Here is a 27774-nt window from a genome sequence, read left to right on the forward strand (position 1 = left end):
GGCACACTGGGCGACGCAGTGCAACAACAGCATGGTGATGACCTAATTGGGCCATGAAGGTAAACGCTCCACCTGGATCACAAATCACCTTCCCAGCAGGCCACAGCTTGCACACTTGGATGGAGCTGTGATGAGATACACGCCCCCTCCCACCCAGGGGACTGGCCACTCCTACTTCCTGTTTAAAGAAGACGAAGGATCTGATTGTGGACTTCCGCAGAACTAAACCTCCTCAGTACCCTTTATCCATCCATGGGGGGATTTTACTTCTTAAAATACCCCTCTGAAGTCTATACTATACAGACTCCTCTGGTTGTATAGAAGTCTATGCTTCATGTTTTAAAGCTGCATTCTCTCTCCTGACCACCAGGGGGCGACTCCTCTGGTTGTATAGAAGTCTATGCTTCATGTGTTAAAGCTGCATTCTCTCTCCTGACCACCAGGGGGCGACTCCTGTGGTCGTTTTGTGTATTCGTGATTGTCTTCCCTGGATGTATAATCCAGTGGCATCACCATAACGGGATCTGCTGGTCAACCCGCTGCCGGTCCTCTCGACAGCCCTCTCACATGTTTACCTCCCAGTCCGTCCTGCCGGGACGTCACGTGATCCGAAAGGAATTTACACTGGAATGATGAAGGCTGGACGCTGCGCGTCTGACGAGGCTTTTTCCGACACGAGAGAGCAGATTCCCCTCTCAGCCGTAGTGGAAAGTATCAGCAAATAAACGGGCCGAGAAGCGCGTTAGAAACTGACATAACACACTGGAGGAGCTGGTTCTCCTCGTGCTTCTACCAGCAGGTATTCGGTACAGTGAGCGTCCCGGTGGACAGACGTGTGCTGAGCTGTGGAGAGAAGGGAAGGAATCGTCTTGGTCAATACTTTTTCAGACGCCATCAGCCACAAGAACGGTCCGTTAATATCACCCGGGTCACTTGTTGAAATACGTTGTTTGAATGTTGGAACAGTTGTTTTTTCTCCTGTGGATACAAAATAAAAGGCTAATGAATCTGGCAGTGATGTGATTTGTGGAATATTCCATTGAATCCAACCCCTTGCATTGATTGGGAATGTGTGACACGTGTATTAGTCATGCAGTGTGTTTTATTTTTCCTGGCAGCGAGTCCCACCGCAGCATTATCTCTCTCTCTCAAACTGCTGTATCCAGTTTGTCTGAATCCCCTCCGGCCGGCGGCCTCCAACAGATAAGCCCCCGAATGTAAACAAGTCATGGACGCATCTGCAAACACATTTTCTTGGCTCCGCAGTAAAAGTTTACAAGGAACGGAGTCTGAGATCGGCGTTACGCAACGGGGTCGTAATGGAGGCGATGCGTGCAGGGGCGGATGAATGATGAGTTCAGGCACCCAGTAATTCATACGCATCCACCTGTGTTTTCCCCTGACGGATCAACCTCCCTGTCAGCCTCTGTAATTAAGGGTTCGCTCGCAGCTGTTTCTTCAGAAAGGCACAGAACAGCATGAGGGATATATGTATTCTTTAAATATTTAATACGAAAATATTCTGTTTTTTTTTTTGACTTTTAAGCAAATTGGCTCCATCTTTGAAAACAGGTCGACGGTCGACCGGAGGCCAAGATCAACAGAGACTCTGGCTCTGTGAGATGGAACGGATCAGCTTCAGTGTCATCCAGAGATCTACGTCCTCTTTCCAGGAATATTCTAATGAAAACAGAGTTGGTAACGAAACACAGATTTAAAACCACACCCGGACATGTTAATCATGCTCGTTTGACTAAAGACGCTTTTCTGGTTATTTTTTAGATAAATGTTGCTGATCGTCCAGTTATGGCAAAGATGCATGTCTAAAGTATAAGATGCATGTCTAAAGTATAAGATGCATGTCTAAAGTATAAGATGCATGTCTAAAGTATAAGATGCATGTCTAAAGTATACGATGCATGTCTAAAGTATAAGATACATGTCTAAAGTATGAGATACATGTCTAAAGTATAAGATACATGTCTAAAGTATAAGATGCATGTCTAAAGTATAAGATGCATGTCTAAAGTATAAGATACATGTCTAAAGTATAAGATGCATGTCTAAAGTATACGATGCATGTCTAAAGTATAAGATACATGTCTAAAGTATGAGATACATGTCTAAAGTATAAGATGCATGTCTAAAGTATACGATGCATGTCTAAAGTATAAGATGCATGTCTAAAGTATAAGATGTATAAGATGCATGTCTAAAGTATAAGATGCATGTCTAAAGTATAAGATGTATAAGATGCATGTCTAAAGTATAAGATGCATGTCTAAAGTATAAGATGTATAAGATGCATGTCTAAAGTATAAGATACATGTCTAAAGTATACGATGCATGTCTAAAGTATACGATGCATGTCTAAAGTATAAGATGCATGTCTAAAGTATAAGATGCATGTCTAAAGTATAAGATGCATGTCTAAAGTATACGATGCATGTCTAAAGTATAAGATGCATGTCTAAAGTATAAGATGCATGTCTAAAGTATACGATGTATAAGATGCATGTCTAAAGTATAAGATGCATGTCTAAAGTATAAGATGTATAAGATGCATGTCTAAAGTATAAGATACATGTCTAAAGTATACGATGCATGTCTAAAGTATACGATGCATGTCTAAAGTATAAGATGTATAAGATGCATGTCTAAAGTATAAGATACATGTCTAAAGTATACGATGCATGTCTAAAGTATAAGATGTATAAGATGCATGTCTAAAGTATAAGATACATGTCTAAAGTATACGATGCATGTCTAAAGTATACGATGCATGTCTAAAGTATAAGATACATGTCTAAAGTATACGATGCATGTCTAAAGTATACGATGCATGTCTAAAGTATAAGATGCATGTCTAAAGTATAAGATGCATGTCTAAAGTATACGATGCATGTCTAAAGTATAAGATGCATGTCTAAAGTATAAGATGCATGTCTAAAGTATAAGATGCATGTCTAAAGTATAAGATACATGTCTAAAGTATAAGATACATGTCTAAAGTATAAGATGCATGTCTAAAGTATAAGATGCATGTCTAAAGTATAAGATGCATGTTTAAAGTATAAGATGCATGTTTAAAGAATAAGATGCATGTTTAAAGTATAAGATGCATGTTTAAAGTATAAGATACATGTCTAAAGTATAAGATACATGTCTAAAGTATAAGATGCATGTCTAAAGTATACGATGTATAAGATGCATGTCTAAAGTATAAGATACATGTCTAAAGTATAAGATGCATGTCTAAAGTATACGATGTATAAGATGCATGTCTAAAGTATAAGATGCATGTTTAAAGTATAAGATGCATGTTTAAAGAATAAGATGCATGTCTAAGCTATAAGATACATGTTTGAGAAGTAGTGATGATGTAATATCTCTTTAGATTCATAAGATACTGAGTTCTTGACAGCCTTTTCTGTTCTAAGCACGTTCCATATTAAACCCTGTGAGTGATGCCCTCTCTGTTGACGGAGACAATAACTGTTTCTCTTTGTTGCAAAGGAAAGAGAAACACAGCCGTTAGCTCTGGCAGCAGAGCGTCGGCCAATCAGACAAAGAACTCACATTTCATCAACAAAGAAAGCAGAAGAAGAAGAAACAGATGGACGGCTCGGGGTCGCTCCCGGGTTGAAGCACAGGGCGAGGGGTGAACATATATGTTGCCTTTGTTTTCCTAGAAAGAGCAACACAACGGCATCGCAGGCTGTTGTTCATGCTTATTGCGTAATAATAACAACAGTCTTCTGTGCGTCTCTGAACACCGGTGAAAGTCTCCAGTGCAGAGACCTCAGAACCAGAGTGATGTGATCCACTTTCCTGGGCTGCAGCTTTCTGATGGACTTTTTACAGAAACCTGTGAACACACCGTTCCAGAAAAGTCTACTGAAGATAAAGTCATGGACAAGTTCCTCCAGATCCTGTTGAGACATAAGTCCTCTATCCTTGATGTGTTCTTCAGGTGATAGTTTTGTAATTGTCTTGATGTGAATGTTCTGGTTTAGGTCTGAATCCATAACTACACCTAGATTTCTGGCTTGGTTTGAGGTTTTTAACATCACTGATTGAAGCTGAGCGCTCACTTTCAATCGTTCATCCTGGGGACCAAAAACAATAACTTCTGTTTTATTCAATTGAAGAAAATTCTGGCACATCCAGATGTTGATTTGTTCATTTCATTTAGCCAGCCCTTATGGGATTATAGTCCCCTGGTGATATAGGTATGTAGATGTGTGTGTCGTCTGCATAATTATAACACAATTTGTTGTTTTTCATAATCTGAGCCAGTGGAAGCATGTAGACGTTGAACAGAAGAGGCCCCAGTATTGAGCCTTGAGGAACACCACATGAGGCCCAGTATTGAGCCTTGTGGAACACCACATGAGGCCCCAGTATTGAGCCTTGAGGAACACCACATGAGGCCCAGTATTGAGCCTTGGGGAACACCACATGAGGCCCAGTATTGAGCCTTGAGGAACACCACATGAGGCCCAGTATTGAGCCTTGAGGAACACCACATGAGGCCCAGTATTGAGCCTTGGGGAACACCACATGAGGCCCAGTATTGAGCCTTGAGGAACACCACATGAGGCCCAGTATTGAGCCTTGGGGAACACCTCATGAGGCCCAGTATTGAGCCTTGAGGAACACCACATGAGGCCCAGTATTGAGCCTTGGGGAACATCACATGAGGCCCAGTATTGAGCCTTGGGGAACACCACATGAGACCCCAGTATTGAGCCTTGGGGAACACCACATGAGGCCCAGTATTGCACTTTATCCTGTTTACATTCTTTTTTGTTACCGCTTTAAATTGTCTTTGAACTCTATTTATATGTTTTTGCTTCTAAAACCAGGAAGATAATTATACAGTTTGTAAGAAAACATTTAAAGTTATGAGTTACATAATAAAGTTTGTTTGCTCTCATTAGCTTCAACAAAAAACAAAAAAAGATTGACACAAGTTTCTTTTTTTTTTTTAGACGTATTCCGACATTTTATTTACATTTTTATACTTTTACAAAAACAACTCTGTATTTTTTGTTTTTTAATAACAGGACTGCAAAGCCAGAACACTAGCAAAGATTCAGAAAACAACCACGACCTCTAAAATACAGAGCGGCCTCGTGGGTTTTTAAACACGATCCAGTTAAAACACTCAACAGCACAAACGGCTCTCCAGAAACAATGTGCAGATTAATATCCGGGATGTTTAAATACAGTATCAAAGACACAAAGTACAACATCTGTCTCGAAGCAGGTCGTCATCAAGTAGCCTGCAGTATAAAGAATATGCAACACAGTATGAGTGTATATACTGTATATTTATATATATATATATACACACACACACACACACACACACACGCACACACACAGCAGACTACCAGAGGCCCCCTTCACTCCCACACCAAGCGGTTCTATTCACATTTAACAAGAATATCCAAAGATGCCATGAAACAGCAACCATAATACAAAAAGTCACCAAAAATATATATATGCCATTATGAAGAGCTACCATGTGTTTTATCTGGTATTTTCCTTTACTTTTAAACAAACCAGAAGGAGGACTGGAAAACATATACAACATCAAAGTGTACATTGAAAAGGCATGTCCTGTATAATAATAATAATAATAATAATAATAATAATAAGATATTTCAACAAAACAAAAAATTGCACGTTTAAAATAAAAAAGTGATAAACGTAGAGAAAAAGAAGAGGGCATGCCGAACGACAGATCAGAGCTACGATTGGATGAGGAACCGTCGACAAATAAGGCCGCGACCGAAGGCGACGCCCACTCCTCACTTCACAGGAAACGCACGAGGAGAACCGGGCGTTCGATACCCCGCACGCCGTTCCTTTGCTTCACAGATCAAACGGGTCCTCGCCGCTTTGATTCACCTTCAAATCACATTGAATCTAAATGATACATTCTTTTTTTAAATATATATATATATATTTATATATATATATAATTCACCATTCCAACGACGAAATGAAATCTTTTAAAACGACACCTGTCCATTTATTGCACAACCATCGGTTCACAAAAATATTTTGGGCACTTTTGCGTTTTTCAAAAAGAAACAAACAGCAGCATTTCATTATAAAAACTTGTTGGCGAACAGACGACACGATGAACAGCAACGACCTCGAAATGGAGAATAGAAAAAACTCTTCCTCTTTTTCCTCTTCTAGTTTCTCTTTTTCAGTCGTGATATTGTGCAGCTAGAGTTGTAGGTCCGTGTGCTAAGGCGAGCCTCTTGACGCACAACATCACGTTCAGTGTTTAGTTTCTTTTAGGGGGCGGGGCCACGGGCGTGATTATCTCTCTTTTGTTATGTGCAATTTACTGATTGACATGGCAACTCCCCAAAGAGAGAACGTTTGGTCCTGGAGAAGAACAACAAAAGGAAAGCGTGATCAGCGGCCGGGTTAAAGGAAGGGGACAAAATGGCACGATTTTAGACGCAGGGCGACTCTTATACTGATAATTAATATTGGTATTCATCTTTACATTTACAATCATGTGTGAGCTCTTACATCCGGCTGAGCTTCCTGAATGGAGGCTGGGTTTGTTTGTTTTTTTGGAGGGGGCGGGGCAGGAAATAAACAATAAACAACACGGACGGTCAGTCAGTAGCATTCAACTCGTGGGTCAACACGGGCGTCATTATCTTCCATTCAGGCACAGCGACGTCCAATCAGACGGTCAGAACCGACCACGCGGAGCAGGAGGCGGAGCCTCTGACCCCAAAAATAACAAAACCTTCTAAAACCAAAACTCTGCTAAATCAGTTTACTGTGAAAAGACACCAACTATCTATCTATATATATATATTATAAATATATATATAATATTATATATATTTATAATATATATTTTAAAATATATATATATATATTTACACACACACACACATACATACATACACATATACACGCACACACTCATCATTTGTAATGACTGGACTCACAGTATTTATCTTGTGCTGCTTTCAAAGCAGCATCATCACATGATCACATGACCACGTGACCACATGACCACATGATCACATGACCACGTGATCACATGATCACGTGATCACGTGACCACGTGACCACATGACCACGTGACCACATGACCACGTGTAAACTGGCCATCACAGATAGCAATCATACTCCGTTTGCATCACTTCCTGTTTCCCCCGGTCTGCAGACATTATTAAAATAATTAACAAAAAGGAAATTTAATAGTTTGAAAATGTATTTTTTTTCTCCCCCGTCTGTGACAACTTATGTAAATAAAATAAAAAATAACAAACAGAACACTGCTGGTTGATCCACATGGTAACTTAATATTCTTGGTTTACGTTTAAAAGACAATCAGGTTAAACTGGAGCGACGCTTCACTCCAACAGTCGTGTTTCATCAGCGGAGCGACCAAACGACACAGAAACATTTCAGTAAAACAAAACCGACATTTCTTTTGCTACATTTTCGTCTCTCAGGAGCTCGATCGGGAATAAAACTGCAGTTGGAATTTCTACATTTTTGTCTTTTTTGCGTTTCGCAAACCAGAAGCTGCATCAGTGCTGATTTAAGTTTTAACGCTTCGGAGCCGCAAGCTAGCGGTGCTGCGAGCTAGCAAGCGCTAGCGCAGCCCCGCGCAAGCTAGAGTTTGATTTAACAAACAGCGTTAGCTAAAAAAAAAAAGAAAGAAAAAAAGGCGGGAAAACGACATTACGGCACAAACAATCCATTTTTTTCGGGAATACTCTGTCAATATAATTTCAAGTTTTTTTTTAAACATTTAAAAATGAAATGTACTGTCTTCATATAGATAAAAAAAAGAAAAAAAAGATGCACATACACACACCAGACATGTCATATTGTCACAACACCCAACACACAGCATTCAAATAGTAAAACTACAGTACAAGCTATTGCAGGATAGATAATATTGACATTGAACGGTTTGCACTGAAGGAAGAGACAGTCTCAAGCGTCATCACCACAAATGAAATACTAGGGAGGGTTTCTTCTTCTTCTTCTTCTTCTTCTCTTTTTTTAGAGCTCAGTTTACAAAGACTTGATTCGTCACTCACAGCGAAAGTCAAGACCTCCTCGTCTCGTCGTCTCTCCGCTTCGTTTAAACAATGTAATTAAACAGGAACTCTCAGGCACTTTCCAAAAAAAACTAAACTAAGTGGAGCAAAGGCTTTTAGATTCGACACCTCGACTTCCGCTCGTACTGCATTCAGCTCATGTGGGAAGAAAAAATTATGTAAAAAATACTCGGGGGAATCACTTCAAAAACACTTGTGTTTTTTAAATCATCATTGACGTTTGCTGGATTTGGTTTTGGAACACAAATAAGTGCATATGTGTTGCTGTGTGTGTGTGTGTGTGTGTGTGTGTGTGTGTGGGGAAAACAAAAGCAAAAAAACTCGTCAAGCTTCAATCGACGAGCTCTTCCCAACGTGTTCAGTCGTCTCTTCTCGTTCCCCGGACGCCTCGAATCACTCGATGGTGATGGAAGCCAGCTGCTTGGCCTCCTCAAACGCCTCCGAGGAGCCGCCTCCCACGCCGTCGTCCATCTTGGTATCCTCCATGGCGGCGGCGGCGGTGGCCGTCTGGTCGGCGTCCATCTTGAGGGAGGCCAGGGCGTCCAGCGGGTCGGGCGAGAGGAAGCCGTGGGGGGAAGTCTCGCAGTTCTGCGTGGACGAGGAGACCTGGGAGATGACGGGCATCTGGACGGAGCAGGAGGACGAGGCGGCGGCGGAGGAGGAGGAGGAGGCGCTGCCCGGGTAGACGGGGTGGTGCTCGGACTCCTCCAGCTCGTACTGGACGCCCAGCGCCTCCTCCTCCTCCTGCACCTGGCTCAGGTAGTCGGGCACGAGGAAATCACTGCGGACACGGAGAGAAGCGGAGGAGGTCAGCGGCCATGTCAGAGTCGCTGCTTTCCCACAAAAGATACAAGACACACACACTGTAGCATCTTCTACGAGCATGTACACACAAAGAGCAGCGATTACTGATAAATACAAAACACATTCAAATCCAGCAATAGTTACGCTGCGGACCTTAAACCCACGAGCCGGTCTCAGGATGCAGAGCAGAGTCGCGCTGCTACGCGACGACGACGGCAAAATACTGTTTGCGAGATGTGCTCGCAAATCCAACAGCGCTTTGACATCACTCCGCAAGCTAGAGGCCCCTCGCACGCGCTAGCACATCGCCCTCGCGCAAGCTAACGGGCCTCTTCTCCTCTCGCGCAAGCTAACGGGCCCCTTCTCCTCTCGCGCAAGCTAACGGGCCTCTTCTCCTCTCGCGCAAGCTAACGGGCCCCTTCTCCTCTCGCGCAAGCTAACGGGCCCCTTCTCCTCTCGCGCAAGCTAACGGGCCCCTTCTCCTCTCGCGCAAGCTAACGGGCCCCTTCTCCTCTCGCGCAAGCTAACGGGTCTCTTCTCCTCTCACGCAAGCTAACGGGCCCCTTCTCCTCTCACGCAAGCTAACGGGCCTCTTCTCCTCTTACGCATGCTAACGGGCCTCTTCTCCTCTCGCGCAAGCTAACAGGCCTCCTCGATCATCACTCAGGTTTTGTCTCTCTTATCGATTTGTTTATCTTCATGCACTTGTGATGATATAAATCATGCTTAATATGATTTTTTTAGTGTTGTTGTAGTTGAACCGAGATATTTTAAAGGTTAGTCAGGTTTTATGAGCCATAAAATAAGATTTCCCTTTAATTTGTACCCATATATTTAAAAAAAGGACTCTGGGTAGATTCAAGATGAATTCACCAACTTGAAACAAGCTTTGTCTTCCTGAAGTCACGTAATAATTATGTAATCTAAACACTCTTTAAAACCAAAAGCATGGAAAATACCAAAGTTTTCCTTTAATTAGTCAAACGGACCGAACCGAGGAACCGAAGACGCGTTGGCAACGACCTCTTTGTGCTCATTAGAGCGGGTATTTCCACTGTACATATATCTTTAATTAATGCCCAGCTCATGTGACAATAACTACATATTCATATGTTTAAGGCGTTTTGAAAAACGTGAATGTAGACTGGGTTTATCCTGCAGCCTCAAACTAACAGATGAAGTCCAGCAGAACGTTTCCTCTTCTGCACAGACAGCCGAAGCAGAACAATACACAGTGAGCGTGTTCGTACTATTCTTCACTAAAGGAGTTAAGAGTCCGACTGGACTCGCCAGAGAACTTTCCACACTGTTACGATGCGGAGACTTTCTACAATAAACTTTTGAGTCCTGCCTCCCTGCGAGGGCTCGAGTTGATTAAGAAGTGGAAAAGTCTGTGAATAAAACAAAATAATAATAAAAAAAGACTGCGTTCTGACTTTCACGAGGCTTTTTGTGTGCGCCGAGCTGCTGATGAAAACTTTTGGAAAGTCCATTAAGGTAGAAACACAATTATTTAGGTGTGTATGTGTGTGAGTGTGTTTGAATATCAAAATAAAATAGGTTGCATCCAGAAAACTCTCTGCGTTCGCCTTCTCACTGCAATATTAAAGTAACAGTTCCACATTTTGGGAAAATTAGCCTTTTGGCGTTCTTGTCAAGAGTCAGACGAGAAGATTGATACCCTTCATGCCATGTGTCGTGAAGATGAAGCAGCTAGTGAGCAGCTAGTTAGCTTAGCATAAGGACAGGAAGCAGCTAGCCTAAGATACATTTTTTTGTAGATTTCAGTCGACGATAAATTTGTGCAGGACAATCTTGTCCTACAGACTATTTTAGCTGCTGAACATTTTGGTCGAGCGACGTCAAAAGACAAAAGGGCTACAAATAAAGTTTTCGCATGAAAAAAACCTTTGGTTTGTTTCTGTGTGACAGTGAATCGTTGTTTACGTACGGATTAAACAAACGAGACACAACGTATGAATCAGTGAGTGAGCTTTAAAAAGGAGCTTGTGGGCCAACTTTGAACCAGACTGTTTCTCGACTTAATGCTAAGCTAACTAGCTCTCTGCTACTGCTAGGCGTTTCCATAATCGGTCTTCTTAGCTAACTATTGGGAGAAAAATGTAGAAGCAATAATTCCCCTTTAATTGAACTTCAGGTAAAGTTGATCTGTCATCGTCTCAGAAGAAGAAGAAAAAAAAAAACACAAACCAAAGTCAGAAAAGATGTAAAAAAAAAACGGTCAAAAGAACCACAAGGTATCAGAATCTAAACTGCAGTGTTTTCTGACCCAGGTGAGATCTGAGTGAATGGAAGGGAGGGGAGGGGGGGTAAAGGGTAAGGGTAAGGGGGTAGGGTAGGGGTCAGCGCCCTCGGACTCCTCACCTGCTCTGGAAGTAGTTTGCTAGTTCGGACGCCTCGTGGTTCAGACTCCTCAGGTGAACAATTAAATTGCCAGAGTTGGTGAACATGGCCCCGCACGTTTTGCACTCGTAAATCCGCGGCTTGCGGATTATGTGTCGGGAGACCCTCATGTGGTGCTTATATTCCCCGAAGGACGTGAATGTGGCGCTACAAATCTGGCACCGGAAACAGCGTTTACCTTCGTGCTTCAGCCGATGCATCTTTAGGGAGTAGGCCCGTGTGAACTTTTTCCCACAGCGGTCACACTGGAAAGGCTTAATGCCTGGTGGGAGGAGGAGGGGGGGGGGGGGGGGGGGACAAGAACAACAGGATTCAGCCGACAGGAGGCATCACTTTGCTACATTTATAGCTTCATTTTTTGCTCAATTTTACGTCTTTATTTGATGCGTTTGGTTGACAGAATGTGACGTACCGGAGTGTATGAGCATGTGCTGCTTCAGGTTTTGAATGCGCGTGAATCGGACTCCGCAGGTCGGACACTGGAACGGCCGGTCGGGCCCGTTGGTGCCGGGTCGGGCCGAGGGGCTGATGTAGAGGTGGTACGGGTACTGGATGCCTTCTAGCCTGAAACACACAGGCATTCATCAAGAGAGGAGTCGCCATTTATATAGACTTCTATACAACCAGAGGAGTCGCCCACTGGTGGTCAGGAGAGAGAATGCAGCTTTAACACATGAAGCATAGACTTCTATACAACCAGAGGAGTCGCCCCCTGGTGGTCAGGAGAGAGAATGCACCTTTAACACATGAAGCATAGACTTCTATACAACCAGAGGAGTCGCCCCCTGGTGGTCAGGAGAGAGAATGCAGCTTTAACACATGAAGCATAGACTTCTATACAACCAGAGGAGTCGCCCCCTGGTGGTCAGGAGAGAGAATGCAGCTTCAACACATGAAGCATAGACTTCTATACAACCAGAGGAGTCGCCCCCTGGTGGTCAGGAGAGAGAATGCAGCTTCAACACATGAAGCATAGACTTCTATACAACCAGAGGAGTCGCCCCCTGGTGGTCAGGAGATATAATGCATCTTAACGTACTTTAAAACGACAGGCATGTTAAAGAACGTGTGAGAACATTTGTTGGAACGTTTGTTGTCCTCACAGCGAGTTGTTAAACAGCGATATGCGTCGGGTTGTCAGCGTCTCCGTCGCGCTCGAGGCTGCAGGCGTTCGACATGACGTCGACATTTATGATGCAAACGGGCGCGGCTCAGACTTCCTGCAAGTCGTAACAAAGCTCGATACCTTTCGTCGTCCTCGCCGTGTCCTCCGGTGTTCGAGGTGCTCTGCATCGACGGCAAGCCCTCCGACACGCCCTCGTCCATGGAGCCTGAGAGAGAGAGAGAGAGGGAGAGAGAGAGAGAGAGAGAGAGCTCATGAATGACTGCAGAATGACGTCAGAGCAGCTTGCAGGGTTCATACACATTGTGACCAATGGATTTCCATGACTTTTTACCAAATTTCCACAACTTTAAACCAAATTTCCAATCCTCATGGTCGAGGGTTAAAGTAAAGTAAAAGCGTCCTCACCTATGGAGGAGGACTGCGGGCTGATGAGCAGCTCCTCGTGGACCTGCTCGCTTCCCGGCACCGTCTGCTGGTCGCTCAGCGAGCTCTGGGAGGCGCTGACGGGCTGCGAGGACGCCTCCTGCGCCTCCTCGTCGCTGAGGCGCTCCACCTTCACCCTCACATCCTCCTCCTCCTCCGCCGGCACGGGCGACAACGACGCTGCCGCGGCCGCCGCCTTGGAGCTTTCGCACGTCAGGAAGTCGCTGAGCCGCCGGCCGACCGCCACGTCCGAGCCCCCCGCGGCGCCGCCGCCCTGCTCCAAACAGCGGCGCGGGCTCTCCGGGAGCTTCGATTTGTCTGAATGGAACCGCCGGTCGATGCCGAACGGGAACGTCCAGGGGAAGGCCAGCGAGGACTCCACGGGCTGCGCCGCGCCGTCCGAGAACGACGGCGACGGGTTGGGGATCTGCGGCGAGCCGGTGACCATCTGCGCCGTGCACTTGAGCGGGCTCTCCGGCGACGCCATTGTCGCGAAGCTTTTGCGTTTCCGCCGCGACTCTCGGCACACGGGGACGTTCCTCTCCATCACGCTGCAGTCGGACGAGACGGGCGACACGCTGCCGTCCAGCGGCGTGAGCGCGCAGTGCGACGAGGCGCTCTCTGGCGCCGATTCGTGCGGCTTGTCCGTCGCGAGGCCGTTGCTGCCGCCGCCGCCGCCGCCTCCACCGCCCGGACCCCACAGGATGCTGGACTTCATGAACTCTGAACACGTGCTGGCGACGGCGAACATCTGCATGTAGCTCGCGGCCGCCAGCACGTCGATGATGTTCTCCGTGCTGATGGAGAGCGTGGACGTGTAGGCGAACTCCAGTAGCGGCGCGAAGCCGCTCACCGTCACGTGGTGGAGGTCCAGCACGAACTTGTCCTCCTCGGGGCGGCCCACCAGCTTGGAGCGGAAGAACTCGCTGCAGCAGGCCAGCACCACCTTGTGGGCCAGGAAGAGCTTGTCCTGCACCCGGATGGTGACGTCGCAGAGGTGGCCCTGGTTGCGCAACGCGTTGAGCTTGTCCAGCATCTCCTGGCTGTGGGAGGTGGAGCAGTGGGTGAAGGTCTTGACCCCCATGGTGGAGTCGGTTCAGGGGCCGTGAACAGGAAGTGCGTCCTGCAGAGAGAGAAAAAAAAACACACGTCAGTCTGCGTCGCAATCAGCTGGAGAGTCAAACATCCACATCTTTGTGTTCGGGTCAGTTATGCGTTAAGCATCGGCTGTATAGAAGAAGAGGACGTAGTTCGGAGATTTGGCTCACTTACGTCCCGATACGGTATTATCACGATACTTACATCTCAATACGGTATTATCACGATACTGCCACAAATTGAGTATTGGGATATTTTGAGTATTGCAATATATTGCGATTTATTCCCTTTGTTCTCCCGCAAATTGTCCCCAAAGGAAACTTTGGTCAACCTATTTGATCGAATAAGATACCGTTTTCAGTTTGTTCATCTCACTTTAATATTTGTTATTGTGTTGGTCAGGAAACTGACCAACACTTTCATAAATGTCGCTCCTGACTACCTGAGCTCTTTGAATTACAGTCTGCACAGACGACAAGTCAAAAGACGTCAAACACACTCAGCTCAACACCAGTGATGGGACTCCAATATAAAGACAGGATGAAAAAAAAAATACAGTGAAGTGCATTGTGGGAGGCAGTGGGCGTAGGTGGAGAAAAACATTGAGGAAGGCGAGGTGGAGGTGGGGGGAAGCAGGGGAAGGAGCACGGAGGACAAAATGCCAAGTTATGTAACAACAATCAAAGCAGATGCGCAGCGACGCGAGCCAGACCACGTGGAGGCCGGAGCTGCAGGATGCTCAGCAGCTGCTCCAGACATGTGGACTCTCTGAGGCATGACATTTTCCATCAAACAAAAGCTCAAGTGAAGGGGGCTCTCGCAGGGAGAGCTCACACACACACACACACACACACACACACACACACACACACACACACACACACACACACTGAGAAACCACAGGAACACACTCCTCGGCTCTGTTGGCCCAGTTAAGTGAGTTATGGACCCGGGTCTGGTTCTGAAAGCTCGACGTTCTTCTGGAGGAGAACCCGTTAGCGATAAAGATGTCTGTCGGGTTCTGCTGGGAACATAGTGTAGAACGTAGGAACTCCACGCACACAAATATTGAAAGAATAATAATAATTAAAACATTTATCATAAATTACCTCTTTAAGTAATCTGTGACAAATCTATAAATCACGAAAATATTTGACACATTTTGAAAAATGCCACGGCAAAAACAAACATGTAATGCTTTATTGAGAGTCTGAATATTGAAATAAAGATAAACCTGACAGGATCAACTCTAATTAAATAATCCTTTAATCTCACAGCGGGGACATGTGCGGGATTACAGCAACAAAGTGGATTGTGCCACAAAAAAGCAAGCAACAACAAAACACAAAACACAACAAATAATATATATAATTTGTTTATATATATATATATATATATATATATATATATATATATATATATATATAAATAAATAAACAAATAATAATAAACAAATATATTTATATATAGTGTCAGAGCTATCACAATAAACATGATGGCGACAGGGAGAAAGGGGGCGTGGCCTTCAACCTGGTACTTTTACTATGTTTACGTGACGTAAACAAGTGCCCACGAGCTGTAAACAGGTACCCGGGGGCATGAAGTCCACGTGCACACCGAAAGCAGAAGGGCAGCTCGTGCTCGAGGCCCCCAGGGGCCCCAAAGGGTCCGCGGGGACAAAGACTCTGGACAAACATGTCCTGCAACAACAATCACAGTTTGGCAAAAAAGGCTATGGGTCAAGTCAGCGAGGTTATGAGAAGCGCATCCGGTTTGAACTGTCAAAATAAAATAATGGCTGGGTAATAACGCCAAATTTACAGGATTTACAGCAGCATAATGTTGAAAATAAGCTAAAAGAATAATAAAAAGCATATATCATGATATCTATACAGAACACAAAACATTAATAAGCACGTAGGAACAAAATTATGATAATTTAATCCCTACCCTCTTTTGTTTTGAAGCCGAATTCGTCACATATCCTGTCTGACCGCGGAAACGTCGACGCAGCAGGCTAACAAACCGTTAGCTCCGAAGCTAACGAACCGACAACGTTCCTTTTCCTCTACCGACACCTGTGCGACGAGGTAGCCGAATTAAAGCGCACACGGCCTCGGTCACGGTTGCCCCCTTCTAACGGGCCGCTCGGAGCGGGCGTTTACCTTCCTGGAGGACGAGGCCCGCGGTGTCGACGAGGGGCCTCGGGATGCGAGCAGCTCAGACAGCGGTGCGCTCCCCTCTGCCGCTCCGCCCCGATCACTCACATTCCCCGCGCTTCTTCGGGCAGTTCGTCCGCCTGTCAGCCGCCAAAACAACCCAAACTCACGGTCGACTTGCCGCCGGCGTTAAAATTTACATCACAACGGGTTGAAATGCAGAGTTTCTCTCCCGGAGGTGCTTGTTTTTCATTCCTTTGTGCTTCACCCCCCCTCTTCTTCTTTTTCTTCTTCTGCTTCTTCTTCTGCGCTGTATTTGCACCCCCACAATGCACCGCGGTGCCGTACAGTAAGAAACAGGAAGTGTCACATTCAGCATCATGTCCTCATCTTCGGGGTGTCAGGAAAAAAAGTTATGGGAAAAGATTTTCGTATTATTTTATAATATTTTATAAATGTGTTATATTTTGATAATTCAGCTATGACATTATTTATTTACACTTAATAATCGTAATTGTATTTTTAGTATGTGTTTATATTTGTATTAATTTGTTTATTTTTCAGGATTAATAAGGTTTTTTCTTATCTTATATTATCATGTACTTTTTCAAAAATGTGTTCTGATTTTTGGAAATTATAAATTATCTTTGAACTTATTGTTTATGTTGTTGGTCTTTATCTTGTGTAATATATAAATATTACATGTTTAAATGTTTGTTGTGTATTCTCTTTACTAACTATTTAATGAAAACACTGCACTGGTCTGCTGCCTTGTGGTATTAGTATTACTATTCCTATTAGTATTGTAGTATTTACTAATAAAATGTGATAAATTATTGATATATTTATTTCATAATTGACTTTTTTAATTGAATCATACTCACATCTTGAACTATATCATACAGCTATTGTCTATAATGATGTGACTGTTGTGTGTGTCTGCTTTTAATGACTTTTCACCCTTTAAAATATATTTGCACAGCCCATACATCATAGTCATATACTCAGGCTATAGAAATGTATAACCCATAATATAATAAGATAAGATAATCCTTTATTAGTCCCACAGTGGGGAAAGAGACCAGCAGTGCACACAAGAGACACATAGTGAGTAAAAAACATCACGTAATATAAATAAACAGTAATAAAAACAGTAAAGAAGATTACAATAGCAATATTAAATGTACAGATAGAATGAAAAAAGTACATAAAAAGTATTTATATTGCACTGGATGAACGTGATTAAAGTGTTAGAAGCTCAGCTTGTTGTGCAGCCTGGCGGCAGCAGGAAGGAAGGACTTTCAGTTATTCTTATTCAGTCTGGACTTCACTTCAGTTATTCCAGCGTGGGCGGAGTTTACTGAGCATCTTCAGGGGTTTTCAGTTTGTAAAAACATGAACATCTGCTTTGCCTCAAAGACTTCCATCCGTCTGGAAACACTGGAAAACATGGAGAACGTAACATTTGTTTGTAATTTTCAAAGTATGTCAGTACTTACCGGTCCGGAGACGAGGAGCCTCACGTAAGGAAGCTGCTTGCACAAAAAGTAACACAAAAAGTAACACAAAAAGACCAACGGATTGACATAAATGTGTTTATTTGACCATTTTTACAGGCAAAAACCACAAAGACAGCAGCATCTGTCACGTTAATTACACGTCCAAAGTACAAATATTACAAAAATAAATAGCTTACAAAGGAAGCTGTAATAATACAACAGCGTGGTCCTTCACTGAAGGGAAACCGGCTCCGTCTCTTTGTTCCACACAACAGAGATGAAGAAATCTAAATATACAAACACCAGTCTGAAAACAACTGTGAGCTCTTTTTTTTTTTTTTTTTTTTTTTTGCATACGATGCATTAACAAAATAAAAGTCTGGAAATGAATAAAAATTCATGTATTATATATATATATATATATATATATATATATATATATATATATATATATATATATATATATGTATGTATATATATATATATATATATATATATATATATATATATATATATATATATATATATGTACACGATAGATAGTATGCTTATCACTTAGCTTAGAAACAACAGCTTGAAAGACACATAATGCATATAATGCACCTGAAAACCCCCCAAAATGAAACAGGGAGCCATAGATCTTTATAATAATCTATGATAATATTTAATAATCTCTAGACATTTTTCACATACAATTTCCAGCATTGAAACATCTGTTACGACGTATCGGCTACAACTGGACTATTTTCAATTAAATCCAAATTATTGTCTGAATATTGGAACTTTTCAGGACTAAATATTGTCGAGTGTGTTGGTGTGTGTGTAGAAATGAGAAGCTGAAAACTCCGTCGCAGTTCAGCAGAGTTCCTGTCATCCGATGGAGCCCGACTTTAAACCACAGCTTGACTTAGAAAGACCTACTTCATCCGAAAGAGATAGTTTCTGCTCAAAGTGGGACTGGAACACTTCTCCTTCTGGAGAAAGCAGACACACACACACACACACACACACACACACACACACACACTCTCACACACACACACACACAGCACCTTCATCTATACGTCTGTACACGGAGCATCACGTGTGCATCCTGAGGTAGATTTCCACGGGTTCAGATCTCTGTAGTGGTTCGTCAAATGTCAAGAAAAAGATGACAAAAACAATATTGGTTGTTCATGGTAGATGTGTGTCTCTTTATGTTCGTTCTGTGTCTCTTTGTTGTTGTTCTGTGTCTCTTTGTAGTCGTTTTGTATCTTTTGTAGTCGTTTTGTGTCTCTTTGTGGTTATTTTGTATCTTTGTTGTTGCTTTGTGTCTCTTTGTGGTCGTTTTCTGTCTCATTATGGTTGTTTTGTATCTTTGTTGTTGTTTTGTGTCTCCTTGTGGTTGTTTTGTGTCTCTTTGTAGTTGATGTGTGCATCTTTGTTGCATCTTTGTGGTTGTTTTTTTTTTTTTTTTGGTTATGTGTCTTTTTGTAGTAGTTTTTTGTTGTTCCCTTTATGTCTCTTTGTGGTTGTTTTTTGTATCTTTGTAGTTGGTTTATGTCTCTTGTGCATCTTTGAGGTTGTTCGCTGTCTGTTTGTGGTTATGTGTCTTTTTGTGGTTGTTTTTTCTCTCTCTGTGTTCACTTGACATTGTTGTTTTGTGTCTCTTTGTCATAGCTTTGTGTCTTTTTGTTGTTGTTTGTGTCTCTCGGAGTTCACTTTGTGTCTCTTCGTGGTTGTTGTGTGTCTCTGACTCGTTGCGTCCGCTCAGTAATCACATCCACTGGTCGGCGAGTGAAACAGCGGTAAACTTCTCCTCGCGCTTCTTCACAAGCACTCCTGGACACACTCCACGGACGCCGGCGACGGGATTTTGTTGGCGTCGCACGACTCCGGCTCGACGGTCTTGCCGGTGTAGTCGATGCAGAAGACGCTGCGGCGGCGCTCCCCCTGGCCACAAGTTCGCGAGCAGGCGGACCACGGGCCCATCTGCCACATGGGGCACGGCACGTCCCCGCAGGGCCGCAGGTCCGGGGGCTTCAGGTCCCGGTCGCACCGGCCGGACGGGAAGTCCGCGCCGTCCCGGCACTCCACGTTCCTCCTGGACCAGCCGTAGCCGCAGCTCTTGGAGCACTCGGACCACTCGCCCAGCGTCCAGTCCGACGGGCCTTTTCTCTCTTTGGACCTGTTGAAGGCGGCGTCCCTGGGGATGAAGAAGGTGTACTTGACCTTGGGAGGGTTGGCGTCCCCGGCGGTGGCGAGCAGCTGGACGGTGAGGACTTCCCGCAGCCGCCGGAAGCTCTGGATCCTCTCCAGCGTGGTGGAGGACCCGCTGTACTTCAGCACGGCGCCCAGCACGGGGATGTCCTGCTCCACCGTGGACACGGAGAAGTTGCCGTTGAGGATGTAGCCGCCGCCGCCATCGCCGCTGCCGCTGCCGCCGGCCCCTCTCTTGACGGCCAGGTAGTTCCCGTCGTGCTTGATTCCCCGGTGGCTCCGCTGCTTGATGTCGACGTTCGTGGCGCCAACAGGGATGGTGACGATGTCGCTGTATCCGTAACTGGGAGAGAAAACAAAGGATTTAGATAACAGATTATCTCACACAGTCGTCGGTTAGAAAGTGTCAGGCTACATTTGCATACGTCGTGGATGTTTATTTATCTCTACTTACGTTGCTTTGTTGTAAGAGCCCGTGATCTTCCTGCAGGTGAGCCCGCTTCCTCCACACACGCCGCACTTGTCCAGCCTCTTGTTGGACCCGATCAGCTGGTCGCAGCCGGCCTTCACGCACTGGCCCATGACGCACACCGACGTGGTGTCGGGCCCGCAGGCCGTCCCGTCCGTCACCTGCAGGGGACGCAACCGAGTCCGTTATCACGAGTAGAGGTGTGAAGTTGTAGAGGTATAGAGGTGTGGAGGTGTGGAGGTGTGGAGGTATAGAGGTGTAGAGATATAGAGGTCTAGCGGCGCCACGTTGACTAGAGCATCAGATGGATATTGGGGTCATTGTCTCTAAACGGCCGTGTGATGCGACTACGAGTGCTTAAATAAATAAATAAATACCTTGGACTCAAACACCTTGAACTCGCTGCTGCCTCTGGCTCTGCAGAACAGCTTGCAGCGGTCTCTGGGCGACACGCCGGCGTACTTTGGGATCCACTGCTTCAGGTTCCCGCTGAGGTCCAGGTAGCTGTGGCTGTTGTACTTCTCACACTGCTCCTCCCGGAAGCTCTTCCCTGAGGCGACAGAGGCAGGAAGGTTTAGTCTGCAAAGGTCAAGGGTCGTCACCCCACAGAGAATTCACTCAGTGAAGCTGCCCGACCGAAATATTATCACTTAAGGAAAACTCCTACGGTCAAATATGTAAAACAATGTATATTCAAATAATACTATTGGAATGTCTTTAGTATTATATTTGTTGAAGTAAAAAATATTTATTTTCAAATCAGAGGGTTTATTTTGTTCATACAACATTTGCAGTAAAATAAAAGATGGCGAGCTATGGAAGTCCATTTAGACCAAAAACTCATGTTTACAATGTTTACTGAGGGAATAATTCAAGAAAGAAGCATTTATATAGACTTCTAAACAACCAGAGGAGTCGCCCCCTGGTGGTCAGGAGAGAGAATGCAGCTTTAACACATGAATCATAGACTTCTAAACAACCAGAGGAGTCGCCCCCTGGTGGTCAGGAGAGAGAATGCAGCTTTAACACATGAAGCATAGACTTCTATACAACCAGAGGAGTCGCCCCCTGTTGGTCAGGAGAGAGAATGCAGCTTCAACACATGAAGCATAGACTTCTATACAACCAGAGGAGTCGCCCCCTGGTGGTCAGGAGAGAGAATGCAGCTTCAACACATGAAGCATAGACTTCTATACAAGCAGAGGAGTCGCCCCTGGTGGTCAGGAGAGAGAATGCAGCTTTAACACATGAAGCATAGACTTCTATACAACCAGAGGAGTCGCCCCCTGGTGGTCAGGAGATATAATGCATAATTCTCACCGTCGTTGTCGTCACAGGGCTGAGTGTTGCAGGACTGGTACTGGACCCTCTGGCCCTCGCAGTACCTCCCTCCGTTCAGCGGCACCGGGTCGGTGCACTCCCTGTAGGAGAACTCCACGCCGCCTCCACATGTTCTGGAGCAGCGCTGCCACGGCCCCCACGAGCTCCAACCGCCGTCCACAGCCACCTGCGGTAGAGAAGAAGAAGAAGAAAAAAACAACCAGCGAGTGAAAAAGAGCAGTTGGTTAGCGCTCAAGTGCCAGAGGCAATCTCAGCTGTGCAGCTTGAAACCGCAGTCTGGGCTTCTGGGTTTGAGGCCGCACAGCGCGCTGGGCGTGCGGCGGCTCTCCGGGCTAAATCTGTGTTGAAGTTCGGCACGCGCCCGCCGTCTGCCTCCAGCCCGCATTCCTGCCACATGTGTCACTCACCGCTAGTGGAAGCTGCCATGCTGCAGCTCTGTGTGTGTGTGTGTGTGTGTGTGTGTGTGTGTGTGTGTGTGTGTGTGTGTGTGTGAGCGTCCTTTCCAGAGGTTTTATGAGTTTGGACCCGCTAGCGGCAGCGCCTGCCAGCACGTCTGGATTCATAAACAGATGTGTGATCATAACACGAGGAGAAGATATCAAGACAGGAGAGCTCAAATAAAACACTAAATGTTCTTTAAGGAAATATAAACACTGTGAAGCAACTGAGGTACAGTTACAGTGCTACTACTAATACTACTACTACTACTGCTACTACTACTGCTATGCTACTACTACTACAAATACAGCTACTGCTACTACTAATACTACTGCTATGCTACTGCTACTACTATTACTACTACTACTACTACTACTACAAGTAGCAGTAGTGGTAGCAGCAGCAGTAGTAGTAGTAGTAGTAGTAGTAGTAGGAATCCTCCTACAAAGTATTACTCGAAGTAGTAGTAGTACTGCTACTACCACTACTGCGATAACTACCACTACCATAACTACGACGATTACTACTATTATGACTTCAACTACTACGACTATTGCGACGACGACTACTACTACTACTACTGCTACTACTACTAGTAGTGATAGTAGTAGCAGTAGCAGCAGTAGTAGTAGAAGTCCTCCTACGAAGTAGTAGTCTGAGTCCTAGAACTACTCAGTAATAGGCTACGTAGTAGTGCTATCCTGCTATGACTACTACTACCACTACGACGACTATTCCTACTACTACTACTACTACTACTACTACTACTACTACTACTACTACTACTACAGTATCCTGAACCTCTCGTTCGTGTATTCCTCCTTCAAACTGCTCACAGCTGTCCGTCTTCCTGTGTGAGTCACGCTGGAGACTCACAATGGAACTTTTTATTGTATTTGTTTGTGGGTCAAACTGTTCTGGGACTTTCGATTGTATCGCGAGGAATCTGCAACTGGGGCTCGCCCACGCTGTTGCAGATGTTCACATATTTCCATTTTTCTAAAGGAAGTGAGTCAGTTCTGCAGCAGCCGGAAAGAAACGAGAAGTAAGACAGAAAGTTAACCGACGGTCAAATGAAATACGCTTTCAGGGTTGATGAGGTCGAAGCTCGTGCAGCTTCAGTATCGTCCTGAGTCTGAATCTTTTGGTGGTGCAGCTGCATTCTTCAGCACTAAAACAAGTATAAGACCTCATAAAGGTAACAGCCCATTATTCCAAAACCCCAACAATGAAAGCTCATTTGTCCGACAGCTTGTTAACCCCAAACACACTCATTGCTCCAAAAAACACCCTCGCAGGAACACAGGGCTGATTGCTACCAAGAATGACTTCATCAGACCTCTCCAAGGCACAATATAGTGTTTTCTTAAGGCAAAGACCTGACCCCGCCCTACTCCGCCTCTGATTGGCTTCACCTGCAGCGGGCCAGGCCTTTGCCATTGTAGGACGCGAACATGAGAAGGTTCACGATCATGTTGTGTTATAAATAGCTGTGTGCCACAGTTTGTTGGAAGGAGAGTGGATTTCCAAAACAATGGAGTCTTTGTTCTTTAGGTAATGGGCTTTTGTCCACTTGGACATTTTTGGGACTATTCTGAACACTGGGAAGTCCAGAGCAACATGAACCTTATCTTTGAATAAACAAACGTCTAAAATAAACAATTCTTCCAGTCTTTTACGTTCTTCTTTCTTTTACTAACTCTTGAGAAATAAACTTTTGGCTCCAGCTGTTTGATATCGTTGTCTGTTTGTTTGCATGGTGCTGATCGGGTTATTGGGTCGGCTTATTAGAACTTTTTCACTGGAAACAGCTGCTGAAAATCCGGTTAATGAGAGCTGTGAGAGTCAACAAAACCCTCATTTGTTGGCCATGACACCGAGACAACGAGCTAAAAGAGGCTAGAAAACTCCTTTTTCACTCATTTAGTTGTACATCGAATTACACATTACGATGTTTGTCAATTTAGAAAGATCGTTTTTGACAGAAAGCTGCATTTAGTCATCAAAGTTTTTGTTTGAAACTCTCTCGTGGCTGTTACGTTGGAAAGCTAGCATTAGCAGGCTAACTCAGCTGCGCGCTCTCTCTCATGGCCATTACCTTGAATCCATGAACAAATGTGGCGTTAGCTAGTTTGTGTTTCATCCGGCGACTAATTTTGTGTCAGCTGGCATTCAAAAGAACAAGCGAGACCCGTCGCTAACGTGACATCGCCCGGCTAGGAAAACGCACGTCGTAGCTTCCAGAGAGAGCGCGTCGGACCGACCGAAGCCGCTCGTAAGGGCGTAAAGAAGCGTTCCTCACCAGCGGGCGCATGGCCTCCTGGGTCGGCACGCACGCCCCGTGGAGGCAGGTCCCGTTGCGGCCGCAGGGCGTGCCGTCGGCCCAGGGCATGCTGCCGTTGCGGGTGGAGCACTGCAGCGTCCCGTCCTCCTGGCACCACAGCTGGCTGCAGGCGTCGCTGTCCGAGGAGTTGGGGCATTGGACGAACTCCTCCCCGAACGCCTGCTGGCACTGCTGGTCCAGGCTGTACTCGGCGCCCGGCAGCTCCCTGGGCAGCGGCATGGCGCTCTCCGGGACGTCCAGCAGGCAGTCCCCTGAGGGCAGCGACACAAAGGCAAACGCCGCGTGAGATTTATCGTGTTGTGGACTGTGTGGCAGCTGTATGCAGATGTGTTGGTGTGAGGCATGACAACAGTGGAAAGATATTCAGAGCAAGTTGTGTCCTGACTATAAAAATGAATAATTGGAATCGAACGAACGGAAACCACTTTTTATAAGCAATCTAGCGCTCTGAATCTGGACAGCTATTCCATGATAATTAATTATTTTCCGCTGATGATCCCTCGTTCCATTCAATACGCTTCTGTCTGGAGTCGACGATGACGTCCACAGTTCTGAATGCCGGACCTTTTTTCTTCTTTCCAAACTGATAAAGAACATATTTAGCTGACTCCAGCTGTTGCTTTTGGCTGAGGAGGTGACTCAGTGGAAAAGAAGGTTTGCCGGCAAGTTGAGCGAGAATACAAACAACACAGGATGCCCGACACCAGACGAGGGAGACGGGTGAGATAAACTATCTCTACAACCCATCATTTAAAGGGAGTGACACCTTTTGAAGGGGGGGCAGACTGAGTTATTGTTATATAAAACTGTAAATCATAGCTTGTTTTAGGGGAAAAAAGCCCAAGTCTGCTTTATTTGGATGTGTTGAACACGATAAGTAATATACAAGTGAAATATATGGTTTGCTTTATGAGAAAATTCAAACAGCGCCAATGGCACCAATGGAGGACTCATTGGGGCCATTGGGGCTATTGGGCTCCAATGGAGGACTCATTGGAGCCCAATAGCCCCAATGGTTCTCTGTTCTAAACCCTCTGTAACTTTGTTCTGCTTCACTTTATCAAAGTCAACCTTTACAGAGAGAAAGTTCACATGTTGAATGTTCACATGTTGTGTTATGGTTTGTTAGAGTTGTGACTTCACAGCTGCTTCATTTCAAGCTAATAATCATCCTGAAAGTCATTTTTTTAGAGTTGGACCTGAAACCTTTTCATTTCTTTCTGTGTGTCATCTTCATTTCCTCTGAACCAGAAACATGTAGACTGATATTTACACATCTGAACATCTCACATTGTACCTTTTATTATAGCACAACATTATTAAACAGCCTTAGTGGCTGCAGAGACACACACTTTATAGTTTGGGGATGACATCTTCGAGGAAAAGGGTCTCTTCGTCTTTGAATCATCCCTCATGACGTCTCTACGTCTCCGCTCACGAAACTCCCTGACAGCATTTCCTACCGTGTCCGTTGTCGAAGAACTCTGTGATGTAGAGCGCGCTGCAGGGCGACCAGGGCGCCGTCTTGTTGAGGTTGACGAACAGAGGGGCCATCAGGTGACGTCCTCCCAGGTCGCCAAACAGCCTCTGGCAGGTCTTGGAGTCGTCGTGCGGCATGCTCAGCACGTGACCTGCAGGACAGAGCGGATGCAGCGATGAGGAAACACGGATGACTCGCGACGAGCCCGGGATGTAGAACGGGCCAAGTAAACGTGCGCTGACCGAGCTCGTGCGCGGCCGTGAAGGCGGCCTGCAGGCCGTTGTCCTCGATGACCGAGCAGCTCCTCTTGGGGTCGCACATCGTCCCCACGTCGGCGACGCCCAGCGTGTCGCAGCTCTTCTGTACGCAGATGTCCTGCGGAACAAACAAACACGCCCACTGAGAACCGACGTGGGATTGTGAGGAAGCCGATCCAAACCAAAAGCAGATGTCCGAATTCATCATTTTGACCTTTTTTACGAGACGCTTATAGAACCGGAGGTGGAGGCCGAGGCGGAGGTCTCGTACTGAGCAATATTGTCTCGATAGCCTGCGCTAAATCGAGTTAACGTGGTTTTCCCTTGAAAAGTAGTGAAAGGACAGCTGGCAGAGTGGACTACAGAAGAGTTAAAAACATTATTCTGTCAAATGGTAAGTCTATTAAGAGTGAATGTTTTATCAATCAGGCACAGCAAAACCTTCACTTCACTGTCAGGTTGTGTCCGGTTGTTTTTCCCTGCTCTCGAGAAGACGCCTAGCTGTGTAGGACGAAGACGTCCACACGGCCCCGCCCCCCCCAAAAAAGGAAACCACAGGGCTGAAACCCCGCCGTGATCCAGAGCACATCTGGACTCGGAGGCCGCCGCCTGAAAGCAGTTCAGCATCTGCGTGTGCACCTTCTTCCACAGTTGCATCCATCGCTCATGTCTGCAGACTCGGCGAGACGGGCCAAAGCATCGTGGTGACAGACGGACAAAGACGTAAAAAAAAAACGGTTTCCACGATATGCAACCGAGTTGTTCATCTCCACAACAGCCGGCAGTGGACTGCGGGATCCAGACTTGGCCCGCGCCCGCTCGGGCCGACCATTTTGAAGCGTCTCGATCGTGTCCGGGTCTGATTTGTGGCGGCTCTAAAGTCAGCTGAATCCAACAGCAGCCGTCCCCGTCCTTCAACATTTCAAAGCACATCTCCCGCTGAAGTGGAAAAACAAACACAAACCGGGCTCCTCGTGAATGATGGGTTTCCACAAACCGAAAGCCCAATCCAGCAACAAGACAGCGAAAAAAAATGGCCGACATGTGTTGCATTCATCAGCGTCTCCCTGACCCAGGGTCAGATTTACACGCTCATGGAATTCAGTTGGCAGATGAATGCCAATGCCGTAAGCGGGGCTGTACCAATGTGACGGGAGAGAAAGCGCTGCCTGCTAACACCTTGTCGACATGCGCATACCAGATGGCAGAAGGCAGCCAAGCACAAGCGGAGCCAGCCAATCACAACTCAGACCCTCAGGGCTCGGGAACCTTATTTCCTGCCGGAGCGTCCATAAAGTACAGTTTGCTTGCTCTCTGTTGACGTTCCCACTGCGTGGAAAAGATTGCAAGTACTCCGTCTCCGACGTTCCCCTTTCAGCGTCCTCACTTCCCCCGGAGGGCTGGAGAGGCTTCTCCTTTACCTGGAGGCCCACGCATGCGGTCTGCAGAAAGAGCCGGATGGGGGGCCCCACAACGAGGCCCTTCAATGCACCTGTGCTGCTGTCAGGTTGAGCCGCCGCTCAGACATCGCATTGTGTACCACAGCTGCCTGGACCGGATTACCTCAGGGGCTTAATCTGTAGA

General features: G+C 45.6%; 2 protein-coding genes across 3 annotated transcripts in view; both read right to left on the reverse strand.

Annotated features, from left to right (window-relative positions):
* Positions 1-5007: 5007 nt before the first annotated feature.
* Positions 5008-16460, reverse strand: zbtb44 (zinc finger and BTB domain containing 44). 2 transcript variants are annotated; one of them, XM_068584937.1, is made up of 6 exons: positions 16167-16460; positions 12886-14026; positions 12601-12685; positions 11767-11918; positions 11316-11616; positions 5008-8907 (listed from the first exon to the last, which is right to left on the reverse strand). In XM_068584937.1, exons 2-6 carry the CDS (start codon positions 13985-13987, stop codon positions 8520-8522), a joined length of 2028 nt encoding a protein of 675 aa, XP_068441038.1. In that variant the 5' UTR covers positions 13988-14026; positions 16167-16460; the 3' UTR covers positions 5008-8519. The 2 variants fall into 2 exon arrangements, with proteins under 2 accessions (XP_068441038.1, XP_068441039.1); XM_068584938.1 differs by having other exon boundaries at positions 8748-8907; positions 11533-11616.
* Positions 16461-18196: 1736 nt separating this feature from the next.
* Positions 18197-27774, reverse strand: part of LOC137790844 (A disintegrin and metalloproteinase with thrombospondin motifs 8-like) — a 12130-nt gene continuing 2552 nt past the window's right edge. The window contains exons 3-9 of the mRNA XM_068585396.1: positions 26176-26308; positions 25917-26084; positions 24412-24704; positions 21651-21837; positions 20708-20880; positions 20316-20491; positions 18197-20204 (exon numbers count right to left, since the gene is read on the reverse strand). Coding sequence (XP_068441497.1) covers positions 19472-20204; positions 20316-20491; positions 20708-20880; positions 21651-21837; positions 24412-24704; positions 25917-26084; positions 26176-26308 — 1863 coding nt within the window. The 3' untranslated portion in view covers positions 18197-19471. The remainder of the gene's footprint in view (positions 20205-20315; positions 20492-20707; positions 20881-21650; positions 21838-24411; positions 24705-25916; positions 26085-26175; positions 26309-27774) is intronic.

Source organism: Clinocottus analis, unplaced genomic scaffold, assembly GCF_023055335.1.
Source record: "Clinocottus analis isolate CAN_PGR_092001 unplaced genomic scaffold, fCliAna1.0.p SCAF_2, whole genome shotgun sequence".
Classification (NCBI taxonomy): Eukaryota; Metazoa; Chordata; class Actinopteri; order Perciformes; family Cottidae; genus Clinocottus; species Clinocottus analis.

What these genes read in the sequence shown, in the direction of transcription:
- zbtb44 (XM_068584937.1), bottom strand. Translation starts at nt 13,987, where the DNA reads ATGGGGGTCAAGACCTTCACCCACTGCTCCACCTCCCACAGCCAGGAG. An exon ending in CCCGCAGTCCTCCTCCATAG is followed by an intron (nt 12,686 to 12,885) that starts GTGAGGACGCTT and finishes TCTCTCTCTCAG; the next exon opens with GCTCCATGGACGAGGGCGTG. An exon ending in GCACATGCTCATACACTCCG is followed by an intron (nt 11,617 to 11,766) that starts GTACGTCACATT and finishes TCCTCCCACCAG; the next exon opens with GCATTAAGCCTTTCCAGTGT.